Below are 18,119 nucleotides of genomic sequence, written 5' to 3' on the forward strand. Positions count from 1 at the left end.
AAAGAATCCATTGTGTTTCAAAGGAAAAATAAAGATGAACTGGAAATTGAACACCACATACACTTTATGTTAACCCATTACTTCGTAGTCCATGAACTTTTCAACATCCACAAAGGTATGGCAAGCCGGGCTCCTTTAGATCTCTAGCTCCTACACCAGTCCATAGCGATAGGCAGAATTAAAAGGGGTTCAGAGACCATCAAATTAAGGGAAGTCTGAACACATTCAGGGTTTCAAATACAATGCTTATTTACCCTTAGACAGTATCTGTGGGGTCTTTTCAGCTGAAGAGTATAATAGAGAGTGAATAGTAGCCACAGATGCAAATCGGAGCTCCCTCTTGTCTTCCTTTTTGTAAGACTGTACAGCATTCTTTCAAGACTGGCTTGACAATAGTGCTGCAGTCCCACATCTGTCTTCTGAGTTGGCAGCCACTGAAGCTGCAGCAACTCTAGCTCTTTGGGGACCACTTACGACAGAATTGGCAATCCGTCTGAAGTCATTTATTATTTGTTTTAAGTATATGGAGTATATTCTGGCAGAGGAGGGAGGTGGGATAAGGGATCCATGTTTCCTGTTGCTTCGTATACCACCATCTCCCTGTCCATTCATAGTCACCAAATAGCATAATAATAAAGGAGCAGGCCATGGAAAACACATTATTATTCAAAACGTTATTATTATCGTGGCATTGGGCTTCTTTCATGAGATGTCCCAAGGTTCTAAGACTAAATCTATTTTATCTATGATCATCGCGGGCTCCTAAAGAGTAAAACTGCATAGTTATTCTATGGAGTCTCACATTTATATTGTTATTTAGAGCAGAAAGAATTACTCCTTAAAGTAACTAAAATGATCTTCCGGGTTGTTAGGTTTCCAAAGTAGAGTCCCGTGTCTGTGACTACCTTACTTTCTATACGAAGTATTCTTAGTCATCAACTGTATCTAACTAACTCTTGCATAAAATGCTTTAAGGGTTCATCTTAGAATAGCTGTTTTTACATAATGCCTTATAATTGTGCTTTTGTTTTGCCCAATATTAATAGTTATTATCTGAGGAGACAGTTTCAAATTAAACTTTTTTTAGTGTTAGATCTTTTTAAAGCAGTTTTGATTCAGCCTATAAGTGATTTTAAAAATATTTTTATTAACCAGCCATGATGGTATACACTTTAATACCTTCGGTTGGAAGGCAGAGGCAGGTGGATGTCTGTGAGTTCTAGACTGCCCTGATCTCCACAATGAGTACCAGGCCAAGCAAGTCTAACAGTGACACCTTTGTTTCAAACAATCACTTTTATTAAAGCTAGACATGACAGTTGCAAACCACTCCAGGAACCTTGAGGTAAAGCTGGAAGAACTCGAGTTCAGGGTCATCTTTCAGTACTCGTGAGTAATTGAAGGCTAGGCTGTGCTGTATGAGACCTTGTGTCAAAATGAACAAACACAAAAGCAAAGCCCGGATATTTTGTTATTTCAGCTCATTTATCTGAAGAGCATCCAATGCTGAAGTGCCAAAAGATGCCTTTAAACTGCAATTGAGCCCTCGTCGTCTTTCATCTTCTAGACTAGGCTCCAATTCATTCACTGATTGAGGCTGTTCCCTTTGCCTCTGCCTTTCCTTACATTCTTTGGGCAATCTTGGTGACATTGGTGGATTGGTAAGGTCATCTCTTATATTCTGGAATTGAACATTCCACTTCAGATACTTTAGAATTGAATGGCTTCTGCCAGCTCTGTGACAGCAGCACAAAGCCACCTAAGTAGACTTTGCTCATATAGAATGTGTATTTTAAACTCCACAGGGACACTTAAGTCTTCCCATTTCAGTTAACTGAATGGTATTTTGCGTCTTTCCACTATTTAAATGATCCACTAGATCATCTCTGCTATTCTTTACAGACAAAACAGATGTTTTCCCTTAATTCCAAAGAATGTCCTGTACTTTAGATTAGGGGACTAACATTGGAATTAAGCAAATCTTCAGTTCCTGTTAAGAAATAGTGTGTGGTGGTTAACATTCTCAGAGTTGAATTCTCAGAATTTTTTTCTGTATGTAAATCCAGATTTGACATACCCTCAATACACCTGCAAAATTAGATTTCTCACTAATCCTACTTACGTACATTTTGTGCCCAAGTGAATTTCCTCAAGCTGGAGAGCTTCCCCACATGAATTATATGCAACATAATTTAAATCACTCACAAATACCAGAATTTATATTGTTTGTAAGAAAGATAGGGTTTTTTCCCTCCAAAGCAGTTTTCCTCTTGCTGGTGACTGAATACATGCATGCGTGCATACACACACTGGAGCCTCAGGATAATGCCGTTTTGGGGCCCATGCTCAATAGACAAGTCAAACATGAAATAAGTGGATGGCCTCCCTTACAGTATTCAGATAGACAGTCCTCATGTTAAGCACACCAGTGTTTGAAGGAGCAAAGGATAGCATTATGGTGTCAGTTATAGCTCAACACAGTGCTTATCTTACTTTTTAATTTTTTATTTTGAGACATGGTCTCACTATGTAGCTAGGCTGCCTTTAAATTCATGGTGCTCCTCCTGCTTTAGCCTCTTAAGTGTTGGGACTATAAGTCTGCCACCATTCTTAGGTCAGCACTTCGTTTGTCTGTTTTTAAATTACTATTATTTATTTGGAGGGGCTCTGTATATTCCACAGTGACTCTATGAAATTCAAAGAACAACTTGTGGGAGGAAGTCAGCTCGATCTGGGAATCTAAATTATGCCATTAGTCTTGTTGGCAAGTTCTTTTTATCTGCCAAACCATCTTGCTGGCCCAGCATTTAGTTTGTTTTAATTAATATGTATCTGTTATACATATCAATGAAGTTCAGTGTGATATTTCAATATATGCATGAATTATGCACTGTTTTTTTCAAAAATTTCAAAGCATTTGACAGGCAGGTACATTAATAGGAAAAATGCTGTAGGAGAGGAATCAACAGGCCCAACTATGAATTCTCATAAGCTTTGGCTTCTGAGAAGTATTGAAACCTTCGTACATTTTTATTTGCCATCACAGAATATTAAGAGACTCGAAGTAGCACCCATAGGCTTTGGAAGACTCAAGTGCTGGGGCTGGGAGATGATTCAGTGGGCATGAGTTGCGGACCAGATTAGATATTGTAATTTTAGATGTTATGTAGATATTGAACAAAACACCTATGTGTTATGGCTCCGTGTTAGTCTGTAGCAGGCATAAATGGTCATGTTATCTCTGCCTTCAACAGGTACAAAGGGAGGAGATTAAAGTGTGATGGATAAAGAAACAAAAGCTGGGGGGGCGGGGCGGCAAAATGGCACAGCAGGGTTGCTGCTGCTGCTGCTGTTTTAATTTTTAGGAAGTGGCTATTTAAAGTGAGACTTCTATAATGAGTAATATTTTGAAAATTTTGATAACTGACCAAGTGAAGACCACATAAAGATGTAAAAATAATCCTCCTGCCTGGGCTACGTACCCTGCCCGACTGCAATAATTCAGGACCCCTTTGCCATTTGCTTGTCTTTCTTTTTACCCATCTTTGAACTGTATTTTTCCATCAATTGTGTGTGAAGAACAGTGCTACACCAAGCAGAGGAGCTTCTCATCACTTTAATATCACAATGACACCAGATGCATTCTTATGAGTGGGGGGCAGCGCGGAGGGGGAGGCTTTGTACTTCTAGAAGTACTTTTTTCCATCTAGAAGTGTACAGCAAGAACTGAAGTAGAGCTGGCTGTTACTTGGATTTTAGTAAACTGCATGTCTTAAAAGTAGCTATGACTAGTCAAAGGGTAATGTCGTATCCTCTTTCCCTCTCCCCCTTTTCTCTTCACTTTTCTTTTCTGAATTACAAGGAAAGATTAATTATATGAAATCCACAAAATTTCAGTTAGTGTCAAAAGCAACCTAGCCTCCTATATATGATATGTTTGGCAACAGCTAAAACCTTAACATGTGACATAGCTAGGAAGGCTAAAGCAGGAGAGCCACAAGTATGAAGCTAACCTGAGCTTCTGAATAAGGTCCCCAGGTCAGCTTCAATTATAGAGAAAAAAACCTGTTTCACCAGCATTAACAAAATAGCTTACACATATGTGTTGGGCTTTTTGTTAGGAAAATTGGTTTGAGGTCAACTCAGATTCACAGAGTTGTAAGAAATAATACCAAAACCCTACTTATTATTACCTTATTTTCTTATTACCTTATTTTTCTTATTACCTTATTTTTCTCAATTATAGCATCTTACAAAACTGTAGTATAATAATACCATAATCAGGATACTGACATTGACCCAGCCTGTCACAGATTTTGATGATAGGCAATTTGTCAGTGTTTGCTTTTGCTTTTATTATCTGTAATCCCAAAGATTTTTCTCTCATTTTTTTCTAAAAGTTTGGTCTTTTTTTACATTTTATATTTTAAGGTTGTGATACATTTTGGTTTCATTTGTATGATAGGTTTGGATCAATGGCTTTTTGTTTGTTGATTTTGCCTGTATTCATTCAGTAGATTCAGTACTATTGAAAAAACTATCCTTGGTCAAAAGAGTTTATTTACTTTGTCATTATGTTTGTTTATATTGTGTGAGTGTTCACACACAAACACATGCCACATGTCACAGTCAGAAGACAACATGTAGGAGTCAGTTCTCTCTCCCATGATGGTTTGGTAGCAAGCACTATTTTTTTTTTTTTTTTGGTTCTTTTTTTCGGAGCTGGGGACGGAACCCAGGGCCTTGAGCTTCCTAGGCAAGCGCTCTACCACTGAGCTAAATCCCCAACCCCGGTGGCAAGCACTCTTATCTGCTGAGTCATCTTGTAGTCTAAATTTCTTTCCTTTTGAAAGACAGACTCTGACACTGTAACCCAAGTTGTTCTCTAACTCATGGCAAACCTCCTGCTTCAGCCTCCTTAAACCTGGGATAGCAGACATGAACCAACACATTTGGCCCTTGAATTTACTTTTGTGCCTTATCAAAAATCAGTTTGGGGTAAGCTTGGATTTCTTTTCCTGAGGTCTTTATGTTTATAAATCTTTGTGTCTTTCCCCTTAACTATCACACAGTCCTTAGTTTACTTATTGCTTTCATTTCTGATCATATATGCAAAACATCCAGTCTTTCATCTAACGTAGTAATATTAGCTGTAGGGTTTTGGTGGGTGCTCTTTCAAGCTCATGTATTCTCAGCTATTCCTAATTAGCTGATTTTTTAAAAATAATAAGCAGGTGTGAGATTTTATCAAATGCTTTTCGGTACAGTTGTTACAAGAGCTTTTTATTTAATTTGATTACATTGTGGACTCGTTATTTTTTAAATCGACAGTCATCCATACATATGTGGGATAAAAAAAGTCAGCCTTTTTGGATCTATTTTTCTAATTCTCTGCTATAAGCTTTTAAATATGTGAGATATTTTGGGTGTGCTGCAGATTTATTGGCCCGTAGTTTTCTCTTGATACTGTACTATCTTTGCCTGTTTTTGGTATCAACACTGTCTTCTATTTCTTAGGATTTGGGGAAATGGTATTAATTCTTCTTTGAATGTTTGATAGATCGTCAGTAAAACTGTTCGGGCCTGGGTATTTTTGTAGGGAAAAGGTTTCATTTGTTTCTAAATGTATTTTGATTGTGTGTTTTACCTTGGTTTAAAAGCTTTCTGTTTCTTAAAGAATTAGGCTGTTGGGTTATAAATACAAAAAGTAGTTTTGTAGTTTTGCAGTGGTATGTCCTGTTTCTTTTGTGATCCTGGTGATTTGGTTTCTGTGTAAACTTCTCCCTCTTGACTGAAGTTTATTAATTTTATTGACTTTTTTTTTTTTCTCTCTCAAAAGAATTAGCTTTTTAGTTCATTGATTTTTTTTTCTATGGTGATTCTGTTTGCACTTCTCTTTTCCTCTTAGCTCTGTCTTTATTACTCCCTCCCTTTGCTTGCCTTGTGTTGACTTTGTTCTTTTTCTGTTTTTCTAAGGTAGGCACTTAGAATATTGGCTTGAGACCTTTCCCTGATTCTAATGGTTTTCTTAACCATTAAAGGGCATTAAAGGGCATTTCTCTTAGCCAGCAGTACATTTGACCCCAGTTGTCATCTCCAGCCATAATTTCACAAATGGTTATTTTTATTTTCACTATCAAAACTCTGCATTAAGAAACATTCAGGGGTTGAGGATTTAACTCAGTGGTAGAACGCTTGCTTATAGCGCAAGAGGCCTGGGTTGGTCCCCATTCGAAAAAAAAAAAAAGAAAAAAAAAAAAAAAAAAAACATTCACCCACAGATATGCCAGAGGCACCTCAAATTAAATTAATTTTGTCAAAAACTATTTAGTCTTAGTTTTCCTATATTAAGTCCCTCCACCTACTTGCAATGCACAAATATCATAAATTTCACTTTGACCATTATTACTTTAATTATGATCACACAGGTGCTGTTCATAGCCTAGCACACTCCATTTTCTTTCTTTTTACAGGTTTTTGTTTACTTTTGAATTTTATTTTTGGCTTAGTTTTCTGTATACTTAACAGTATAGTTAGTACCTGAATCCCTGATTTTAATTTAAATTATCTAGTTCAACTTGCAATACTTGTCTCTTCCATCGCGCTGTAATCTCTACTCTTTGTTTTCTGTGCTGTTTATTTGGTGGTTGTTGGTGGTGGTGGTGGTTCCTGGGATTGGAATTAGAACCTATGCATGCTTAGCAGATGCTCTACCACTGAGCTATCCTTTCAGCCCTCCTCTATTATACCTTCTGAAATTGGTGCTCGCTTGACTTTACTTTGTGACTCCCTTGATTTTCTGATCCCTTGATTCATTCCCTCGGTTCCATTATAGCACATATTCCCCCAGCTTCCAGAGAGAATGTACAACATGTATTTTGATCTTGTGCATTGCTGAAAAGATATGTACCCCGCTAGCTCACTTGATTGATAATGTTAGGTATTAAATGATAGCTTGGAAATAATTTTTCCTGGGACTTTTGAAGAAGCAATTCTGTCGTCTTCCAACTCTGAGGGCCATTGTGATTCTGAACCTTTTCTGAAGGTTCTTCATTTTGGGTTTTTCCCTATTGAAATTTTTAAGCTCTTTCTAAGAATACTTAAATTTAGGATGATATGCTTTGATGTGAATCTGTTTCATCTACCGAGCCTAATATTAATGAGTCCAGAAACTCAGTTCTTTCTGTTTGAGGCTGTGCTCTCAAATGAGCTTTCTGCTAATTTCTTTGCTTATGTTATCTCTGTTCCACTTTCTGGAAATATACTTAATCTAATGCTTGCTTCCCTGAACTCATCTACATTTTTATTCTTTCCTAGTGTCTCTCTCTATGGGATTTGTTGGTTTTTCTGGATCTGTACTCTACTTCTTATTCCAAACTTGTGTTGATCTTTACTTTCTGCAATAACCTTTATGTTGCAAGAGCCTGCTGTCATATGACGAGTGTGTGTGTGTGTGCGTACGTGCACTTAGTAGCATTCATTCATGTTTGTAGAATCAGTATCATCCCTGAGTTGGTTAATTTTTTCAAAAAATTATTTTGCTCTTCCTAATTTGTTGCTCTCATCTTTCCATTTTGTTTCAATCTCTCTCAAATTGTTTTTCTCAAATATTCTTATACTTAAAGCAACATGAAACATTTTGTAGCTGGGTTTGTTAACTTGCTGTGGGATAATATGATTAGATACCTCTCTTTTCCCGTCACCGAAGGACTTTTAGCCACTATCTTTTTTAGACTTTCTAGCGGGTCAAAGTCTCTGGAGAAGAATTTTGCAGTTCCTGGCTGTAGATTAGTTAGGCCAGTGTTAACTCAGCATTCTTAGAACCATAGAGCAGGAAGTAGACACTCCATGCTCCTTTGTGGGCACACTTAAGCTCTTGGAAACATCTGTTTACTCCTTAGCTTTAATACAGAATGCCCGCCCTTGACTTGATCTGGTATCTCTGATCTAGAGCTTAGCTTGTTCAGTTGTCAAAGCAAACCTTCTGCAGAGCTCGAATAGGGAGCATTACCCAGAGGTAAGATACAGAGGAGAGGAAGGGTCAGCTTCTCAGTCATGCATCCTGTTTACTGCTCCACTTTGAACACCATTTGGAATTATCTAGTCCTACCAAGTTCATATTTCTGGCACAGAACTCTTCGCAATTTTTAAAGTGTTTCATGCCTTTGTATACTTAACGTTTTGGTGTTTTACTCTTCTACATCTTTACAACTATTTTACAGATGTGTGAGTTCAGTCTGCAGAAACCTTCGTGATCTACTTTCTCTTCTCACTCTACTTCAGTTCGTTTCCACACTCCTGTCAGAATGATCTTCATGAAATTATTATGTCTTTATTGTAGACCCCTTACTCCTGATTTTTCAATAAGACCTGTTCTTGGCATCATATACAAAGTACAGATTTTAACTTCTTCATAGCAATTATGCATTAATTTGTCTGTATTTTCAAAATGTAGCTCTGGCCTTAGGTTTTGATTTAGTTTAGGGTTTAATACACAGTTACAATTTATTTGTCCCCAGACATGTACCTAGCACAGTATATTAAACTTGTTGTTATTGTTGCAGAGGCTATAGATGAATGTGTATGTGTCCCTGTGTGTATATGTACATATGTTGAGTGTATATGTGTTGCTCTGTATTTCGTCTCTCTGTTTCTCTGTCTCTTTTGTTCTCTCTCTGTGTCTCTCTGTCTCTGTCTCTCTGTGTCTCTGTCTCTCTCCTTCTCACTCTTCCTCCCCCTCTCCCTCTCTGTATGTGTTTGTGTGTGTGTGTGTGTGTGTGTGTGTGTGTGTGTGTGTGTGTAGGCCAGAGGTCAGCCTCAGTGTCATTTGTCATCCTACCTTGTCTTATAAAACATGACCCATTACTAAGACATTGGGCTCATCATTGAGGCTGGCTAGCCAACAGGCCCAAGAAATTCACCTGACTCTAGTTCCACAGCACCCTTTACAAAGAACTTGGGACTTGAACCCAAGCCCCCCTGCTTTCACATCAAGCATTTATCTAGCTGAGGGGTCTCACCAACCCCTGAGCTTCTGATGAAAGAGAAGATACAAAGCTGACAGGTAGTAGACCTGCATACATAACTGTCTTTCCATGCTACTAATGGCAGTTAGCTAAATACTTGAATATGCCATGGTGTTTGTTCTTATTTCTTCTAGTTTTGAGATTATAGTACAATTACATCATTACCCGTTCTCTTTCCTTCCTCCCAAGCCTCCCATATACCACTCCTTTCTTTCAAATTCATGACTTCTTTTTAAACTAATTGTTGTTGTTGTGTGTGTATGTATGTATGTGTGTGTATGTGTTTACACACACATACATACATACAAATGGTTTTTTATAGTCCATTGTTAAGTCTTAAAGTCCCCAACTTTTTTCTTATTTTAAATTATGCTTCACTAATCAATACTTTTAATATGAAATGGTATTGTATTTTGTCAAATGCTTTTTCAGTATCTAATGAGATGATCATGTGATTTTTTTCTTTAAGTTTGTTTATATAGTGGATTATATTAAGGATTTTCATATACATTGAACCAGCCCTGTATCCCTTGGGGGAAGCCTGCTTCATCACGGTGAATGATGGTTTTGATGTGTTCTTGGATTCAGTTTGCTAGAATTTTATTGAGTATTTTGCATCGATACTCATAAGCAAAATGAAAACAATAAATAAATAAACAGTACTGTGTGATATTTAAGGGGAAAGACACAACGAGCCACAAAATAAAGACCTTAGAAACAAAAATACAAGCTTACCCCAAACTGATTTTTGATAAGGCACAGAAGTAAATTCAAGGGCCAAATGTGGTGGTTCATGTCTGCTATCCCAGGTTTAAGGAGCTGAAGCAGGAGAATTGCTGTGTTTATGAAAATAGATTGCTGTGATTTCATTACTAAATACATTGTCATTGACTAGATAAGTCTGTAGAGCTGTACAAACATCAATATCAATAGTATTTCAATATTTGAACATTTCTCTTTCTCCCAAGTGTCCTATTTCCCTACTAGTAGTTACCATCCATTCCTATCCCAAACAACTCTCAGGAAATCTTGAATCTACTTCTTGTCTTTGTTGACAACTCACATTTTGTTTAGTAATAGAATTTTTATTTTTGTATGTAGAGTGTCTTTTTAATAATGCAGAAATATAAATGCTATATTTCTTTTCAAGTAACTAGTACTAGAATTTTACTTTACTATGATGTATTAACTTAATATAGTGTCAGAAACCAATCAGTGATGCTGGTCTTGGGACCAGAAATCTGAGCAGTAAGTACTAGGTGCAATGTCTGCCCTTAATGAATGAAGGGCCTAAAACATTTGAGGTGAGTTAATTCAGAAATAGTCCTGGGAATTCAATTAGAAGACATGACAAACTGTTTATAGTAAGCCTCTCTTAGTAATGCTGACTTGTGTTTCTTGACATTTTATTGATTTTTAAGATTGTTATAAATGTAGTCCCTTGCATTTGGTATGTATCAATCAGCAAATTAGTAAATTGCGCTGATGTTGACGTCTCTAGTCTGAAGTTAATGGCTCAGACTGCTCATTTATGCTTCTGTCACATTAAAACCGTTATTTAAGGGGGGGATCTGCACCCTGCAGTTTGTTATTGGAACAAAAAGAAGAGATTTATTTTGTCAAGCTCATTATCCACTGTTGTTCTGGCCCTTCAGCAGATAACCATGATTTAAATTACCCACTCTTAGAGTGTGATCTTGCAGAGTGTATGTATTTTATATATGTATGTATGTATGGTGCTTTTAAAAAACTGGGTAAACATTAAGACTGTTCTGGATGGTTGAAAGGAATAAAGTAGATCAATTAAGTTTTAGTTTTTATTTTGCAAAACTTTCCTTTCCTTTGAGGGTACCAACTATTATTTATCCCCTATGAAAACTAACGAGCAGTTCTATTTGTGCATTTTTGTAGAAAAGCTCTGATTAACATACTTACCTCAACAGTTTATTTTGCCTGGCAGAAAAGTACTATTTGATATGGTAACTATTAATGACATTTTGCAGTACACTGCCCCTGAGCAAACTTAAGAACCACCAAGGTAAATAAATAATCAGGAGCCAGAAATGTAAATATTCTCCAAGGTCTGTCTTATAGGTAGCTCAGACCTCCCCAAATCTATGTGTTCAATGTATTGACCACCCTGAATTGTCCTTTTGGGTGTTAAAGAGTAAAAACCAACAGTTAATACTCTCTCCAATAAAACATAAATTGAAGGCAGACTGTTATTGCCCCAAAGTTAAAGACAACAAAGAATGATTCTCATCCACTATTTTTATTTCCAAACTAATGAATTTTTTCTCTCGGATTTTCTAAAACTTAACCCTATTAAAATTGTGATTTAAAGTTCCATATGTCATAATTGAGGGGAGGGTGTGTTATTTCATCCATGGAATGTGACTTTGACTAATGGTTCTATGCCTTTCCCACTCTAGGCATAATGCATAAGAAGGTAGAGGAGGTTGCAAAGGCATTTGAGGAGTACCGTCGCAAGGGGCAAGATGCCATGAATGTTGCCTTTGAGTAACTGAAGATACCATGAAGAAGATTGCTTTTGGATAACTATCGCTCCAAATTGCTCCTTTTGGATTATTCATTAACCTAAATTCTGACGATATTAAATAGAGTAGTATTTTCAGTTACTACTTAATTTTTAATTGCAATAATTTGTGCATGTGTTTTTCATTTAGATAATGTGAAGAGAAGTGTGCTTTTTTTCTTTCAGAATGGAATAAAGTCTGGACACAGTGATAGTAATGCCTACACAGAATTAAGTAACCCCCTTGTGGGTATTGATTCTGTGTGTATAATACCTGTCTTATTCAGATACTGCATACTGTCACTAGTGCATATCAACTTCTTACTGCAGCTTAATTGTGGCCAGTTGTTTGCCAAAATGCACGTGTCACCCAGTCTTTACTGGGTGTTTGTGGCCGTTCATAGAAAGTGCTGGATCCTGTAAAGTCTCAAGTGAAATTTACTATCTACTCTGAGATATAATTTTACCTGTTAAGGGAAATATGGGCAATGAAAAGCAAGTGTATGACAAATTACAGCAAGTGTCTTTCAGGAGCTCACAGATGATAATGCGGTTTTATGGATTAGAGATTTCATTCGGGCTTTCATTTTTCTCATGGTACTAGAGATCAAACCATGTGCCACACTCTTGGATAATATACCCAGCACTGTATTATGGGTAAGGTCCAATGATCCACTTACTTTTGACAATATACCTCAGTGCTTTTGTTTCTAAATCAAGATCTCACTGTAGCCTATGCTAGCTTGGAACTTACAATCCTCCTGCCTCAGTTTTCCAAGTGCCACTATACCTAGGTATCCTGGTGATTTTTGTCATTTGTTTTGTTTTAGCATATGACTTAGTTTTCTGTCTGTAAAGAAAAAAGCTGCCTTCTTAGCTCTAAAACATCTTCATCTCTTGTGTTCCATCCAAGTTGCTAATAATGATGTCCTAAAAATGAAAATAAAGCGATTAAAAGGTTTTAAGTGACTGAATTGGGTTTTTGTTCTCCAAATCACCCATAAACACATTGAAGGGTTCTTGTTACAAAAAAATTTAAATGACTACTAGTGGTAGTAAGTTTTATGAGTAGAGTAAATACTAGAACTTAATGGATTCACTTCCTATACAAATGTTTCCATGAAATAGATAGCTATTTCAGTAAGTTTTTGTCAGTGCTCAAGATTATGCAGTGTGAACTGGACCTGATAGCACAGGCCTATAATCTCAGTCACCTGGAAGGCTGAGGGAGAGGGATCACAGATTCAAAACCAGCCTGAATTCAACTAAATTAAGACCTTATCTCAAAGAATGAATCAATGTCAACCTGCAGTTTTATGATAGAGTACTGCCCTACCATGCACAAGCTTCAGTCTTTAATACTGAAGTGTGTGTGTGTTGAGGGGGATAATGCATACTATTAAGTCTTGTAGACTCTCTTAAAGTAAACATGGCTTTTGAGTAATCTCTATTTTTTATAGTTCAGTATGATTACTAATATACCCTAGATGAGGACAAACGTTCTTTTTGTTTTGTTTTCTGATAAAACTCTGGTATAATAGCCCACATGTAAGTGAGGCTCCCACATTCAGTAAAGACAATATAATACCTTATATGAATTTCTGGTTTTAAACTTCTGTTTGTCTAATTCACTGGAAAGAAAAAAATCATCCTGGGCAGCATTGGGTTTTGCCAACTGTTTTGTGAGGATAAAACTTTTTTAAAGAACAGTATCAACCCCACCCCCCAGCTTCCATGTACTAAAACCACCAACCAAAGAGTACACAAGGGGGTGACCCATGGCTCCAGCTGCATATGTAGTAGAGGATGGGCCTTGTAGGGCATCAATGGGAGGAGAGAAGCCCTTGGTCCTGTGAAGGCTCAATGCCCCACTGTAGGGGAATGCAAGTGTGGGTAGACCAGAGGTTGCGGGTGGGTGGGGGAGCACCGTCAAAGAAGCAGGGTGAGGAGGATGGGATAAGGATTTTCTGGAGTGGAAACCAGGAAAGGGGATAACATTTGAAATGTAAATAAAAAAGTCTAATGAAAGAAAAATTTTTTTCAAGTCTCCAAAGTTTCGTGGTTTTCTTACTCCTTTTTGAATGCTAGAAGAGGGCTTTTGAAACTTTTTTATATAAAGAGGAAGCTGAAGTCCTGTTTACTCTATCCTTTTGCACCGTCTTTACTGGAATTTGTAATATTTCGACCCTCAGTACATAAAAGTAGCCACTGGATTCCAGATTAATTCACTAAGCCTCAGTGTACTGTGTTTGGAGCCTTACATTAAATAGCCCCTTAAGACCATTTGATTCTGGTTCTAACTTGTCTAAAAGACATGACATTGCTCAAACCAATGTTAATTTTAAAGATCAGAAATAACCCATTTTGCTAATAATTCTAAGGCAACCATTGTTACCTAGCTTAAATATTAACTGAAGGAAGTTCTTACATTTCTAGTGTCTTGGCCTTTTCTCATACATAGCCTCTTTCTTCCTTTAAGAAGAAATTTGAAAGCCATGAACAAATTTTTTTCCCTTTAATATTAGATGTTCAGTAGATTCAAGAGGAGATTTTTTTAAACGTTTTCTCTCAGTCTCAACTAACCCAGATCCCTGGAAGCTCCCAGAGACTTAGCCACCAACCAGGCAGCATAAAGGGGTTGGTCCAAGGCCCTTGGCATATATACAGCAGAGGACTGCCTTGTCTGGCCTCAGTGAGAGAGGATGTGCCTTATCCTGTTAAAACTTGAGGCACCAGAGAGTGGGGGAGGACTGTTCTGGGGGGAGCACCCTCTCAAAAGCAAGAGGGAGGAGGAATGGGGTGAGGAACTGTGGGAGGGGAGACTGAGGGTGGGCAATGGCTGGAATTTAAATAAAACAAAAAAACTATTTTCCATATGACAGAATTAAAACCGCTTCCTAATGTATTCATCAGAAGCATACAGCAAACAAAGCACTCTCGGAAACACCCTGAAAAACATGTCTTATTTGTTAAAGAGGAACTTTGGCTCAGTTAAACTAATATTATAGATTGGTGTCTTAGGGTTTTACTGCTGTGAACAGACACCATGACCAAGGCAAATCTTTTAAAGGACAACATTTAGTTGGGGCTGACTTACAGGTTTAGAGGTTCAGTCCATTATCATCATCAAGGCAGGAACATGGCAGCACCCAAGCAGGCATGGTGCAGGAGGAGCTGAGAGTTCTACATCTTCATCTGAAGGCTGCTAGTGGAAGACTGACTTCCAGGCAGCTAAGAGGAGGGTCTTATAACCCACACCCACAGTGACACACCTAGGCCAACAGGGCCACACTTTCTAATTGTGCCACTCCCTGGGCCTTGCATATACAAACTACCACAACTGGCATAAAACCATTACTTTGTAGATTGACATACTTTTCAGTTTGTCATAAATTTGAGAGGTGGATTTTCAAAATTAACTCATGATAAGGAGTATAACACCAAAGGTCTTAAAGCTTTTTACAGACTGTCTGATATGTTTTTAAGATGGGAAAAGGGATGCTGTGAAAATATAGGCATATGTGAAAATAATAGGTAGTATATCTTAGTTTAGCACAGCTAGAAGTATGATGCCATTCCTTCTAGTGAAATTTTCAGACATCACTTGGTACCTACACTTGCTGTCTGCAGTTATATACAGACACATAGACTGCTTTTTCACGACCTCACTTTCCACTTGCAATTGCACAGCCACATAACTGTCTTTTTAGCCATCCTTCATTCTCAGTCATCCCTCCTTGAAGATTTGTTATATACTATGTATCACTCAGTAGCAGTAGACTGTTTTATTAGAACTAGACAAATTTGCCATGATGATGAAATGTTCCATCCTTCCTAGAAGTCAAGCACACTATCAAACTTGATACGTGTTCCATTTCCCTATTCACAAATTTGTCAGGCTTGCCTGAGCATCCGTGTTAAGCCCCACCTCCCTAAAAAATAGGCCTAGCTCACAGACTGATGTGGCCCACAATTTGTTTATACTTAAACCCAATCTTTCTTCTACATCAGAACTACAAAGCAATGTGTGTTTGCATTTATTTGCTAGTGTGCTTCTAGAGCACCGACATTTGCATTTAGTAGATTGCGGATAACTTTAATATGTGTCATGAGAGTTTAAATCTACTAGACTAGAAGTTCTTGGGAAGTACAAAGGTATAAAGCTTTCGTTTTGTTCCAGTAGCTGCTCTTTGGTCTCTTGCTGACTTGAACGGGAGTTGATCAAGGAGTTTGAGCAAGTGTGAACTTACTGGATCACCTTGGGATATTTAAATATCTTTGTCATGGCAAAGCTTTAAAATCATACAGCTTAGCTGGTCCCTATTCTTCTGAAACAGTGGTTCTCAACCTTCCTAATTCTGTGAGCCTTTAACACAATTCCTCAAGCTGTGGTGACCCTCAACCATAAATGAGGGAAAACCTGCTAATTAAGGTTGAAGTCTACCATTGTCTCAATGCCCTTCTGAGCTCAATGAGGAGGAATCCCTTCTTTGGCTTGTCTGACCTTGTCACCACCCCCACCCTAAGCCTCTACGTGTAGAATGTCAATTGCCTTCTGTTGAGATTAAGGGTTGGACTTCCCTTCTCCTGATAAGAAACCACTGGTTTAACACCTGAGATTCCTGAAGTGCTTCCCCATGCAAATGAGGCATCTTATTACCTCAACAGCCTGTGTCCTTTGACCTTCCTGGATGCTCCATCCCATCCCCCAAACCACATAAGCTTGAATCATATACCAAGTAAAGTTGATCCTGCGCCCCCTCCCTCTGACCCCAAATAGCTGATTCATATGTCAGTTCCTTATGTACTCGCAGGGCTTCCAAACCCTCAGTATATTGTCTCTGTTCCCTTTGCTCTTGTGGACTGATATCAGCCTATGATCCCCAGAGGCAGGGAAGGTCACACATAAAATTATTTTCATTGCTACTTCATTACTGTAATTTTGCTACTCTTATGAACTGTAATATAAATATCTGATATGCAGGATGTCTGTTGTGTATACCCTGTGAAAGGGTCATTCTAACCCCAGGAGGTCGTGACCCACAGGTTGAGAACTGAGTGTCCTCATTTTATATAAGAGGAAGCTGATTTAAACTAGTTAAAGAAATTTAATGAAGGGCTGGAGAGATGGCTCAGTGGTTAAGAACACTAACTGTTCTTCCTAGAGGTCTGAGTTCAAATCCCAGCAACCACATGGTGGCTCACAACCATCTGTAATGAGATCTGGTGCCCTCTTCTGGTGTCTGAAGACAGCTAATAAATCTTTAAAAAGAGAAAGTTACTGAAATTCACAGTCCATAACTTACCAAGACACATTTTAACATCCAGATTGGTGCAAAACCCTATTATGCTATATTGTCAGTAACTGAGAACTGAAATCTCAACCCAAGTCATATGAACCCCAGAGTCTACAAGATATTTTTTTCTTAACTGGCCCCTGACTTAACATTTCTATTTAATTAAAAATAAGCAATTGGATGAGACAGTAAAACAGTTAGAAATTCAAAGGATATAAAGGTATGTATGGCACACACCTGCAATTCCAATTCGTGGGAGACTCAGGCGGCAATATCACAAGTAAAAGGCCAGTCTGAGCTACATATGGAACCCTGTCTCAACACAACAATTTCAATAGGGACAAAAACATATAAAGAGTTGTGGTTTTTTTCCTTCTGTTCTTGTCCCTCAACCATTGAATTCTGTTAATTGGAGACACTCACTGTCATATGTTCTCATAGAAACATTGCATGCATATGCAGGCCATATATATATTCCACCTTTTATACAAACGCAAATATACTGTTATTCTGAAACTTGCTACTACACTGGGTATATTTCCAGAATTGTAAAACAGAGGACTTTACCACCTTTTCATCATTATATAGACTTCATTGAATGTATTTGGACAATTAAACTTTACCCTCCCCCACCCCAGTATTCTGTTATAGACAGCAATTGGACAGTAATGCACATAGATTAAGGGTTTGTTTTATGGTGGATATTATTTGTAGATGTGTTCCATGTCAGTAGTAATGTCAAGTTGTACTTATTGGAGGTTGTAGCAATTTATCCCCCTACCAGCAATAGTGAGAGTGCTTATTTCACCAGAATGTCAACAAAACAAATGGATTGCCATTATGGTATCATTTCCTAAGTTCAAAAAAAAATGCTATTTAGGGCAATTTTATTTTATTTAGTCTCTTTCTTACAGCCCTGATTTTATCCCCCTCCTGGTTGACTCTCTGACTGCTCCACATCCTACACCCCACCCCCACCCCCCTACATGCCCCCTTGTGTCTCCACAAGGATGTCTCCTCCCCACCCACCCCACCAGACCTCTAAATTTCCTGGGGCCTCCAGTCTCTTGAGAGTTAGATACATCTTCTCTGACTGAACCCAGACCCGGGGGTCCTGTGCTGTACATGTGTTGGAGGCCTCATCTCAGCTGGTGTATGCTGCCTGGTTGGTGATCCAGTGTCTGAGAGATCTCAGGAGTCCAGGTTAATTGAGACTGCTGGTCCTCCTACAGGGTCGCCCTCCCCCTCCAGCTTCCTCCA

At 38.1% G+C, this 18,119-nt stretch overlaps 2 protein-coding genes across 2 annotated transcripts in view; one reads left to right on the plus strand and one right to left on the minus strand.

The window, feature by feature from the left end:
- The window catches only part of Nup62cl (nucleoporin 62 C-terminal like), an 82,486-nt gene extending 69,963 nt beyond the window's left edge, over nt 1-12,523 (plus strand). Inside the window, exon 10 of the mRNA XM_032890170.1 lies at nt 11,459-12,523. Coding sequence (XP_032746061.1) covers nt 11,459-11,550 — 92 coding nt within the window. The 3' untranslated portion in view covers nt 11,551-12,523. The remainder of the gene's footprint in view (nt 1-11,458) is intronic.
- LOC116888646 (collagen alpha-5(IV) chain-like) overlaps nt 1-18,119 on the minus strand; it is a 760,537-nt gene that overhangs the window by 358,460 nt on the left and 383,958 nt on the right. The window lies entirely within an intron of this gene.

The sequence above is a fragment of the Rattus rattus genome, chromosome X (assembly GCF_011064425.1).
Source record: "Rattus rattus isolate New Zealand chromosome X, Rrattus_CSIRO_v1, whole genome shotgun sequence".
NCBI lineage: Eukaryota > Metazoa > Chordata > Mammalia > Rodentia > Muridae > Rattus > Rattus rattus.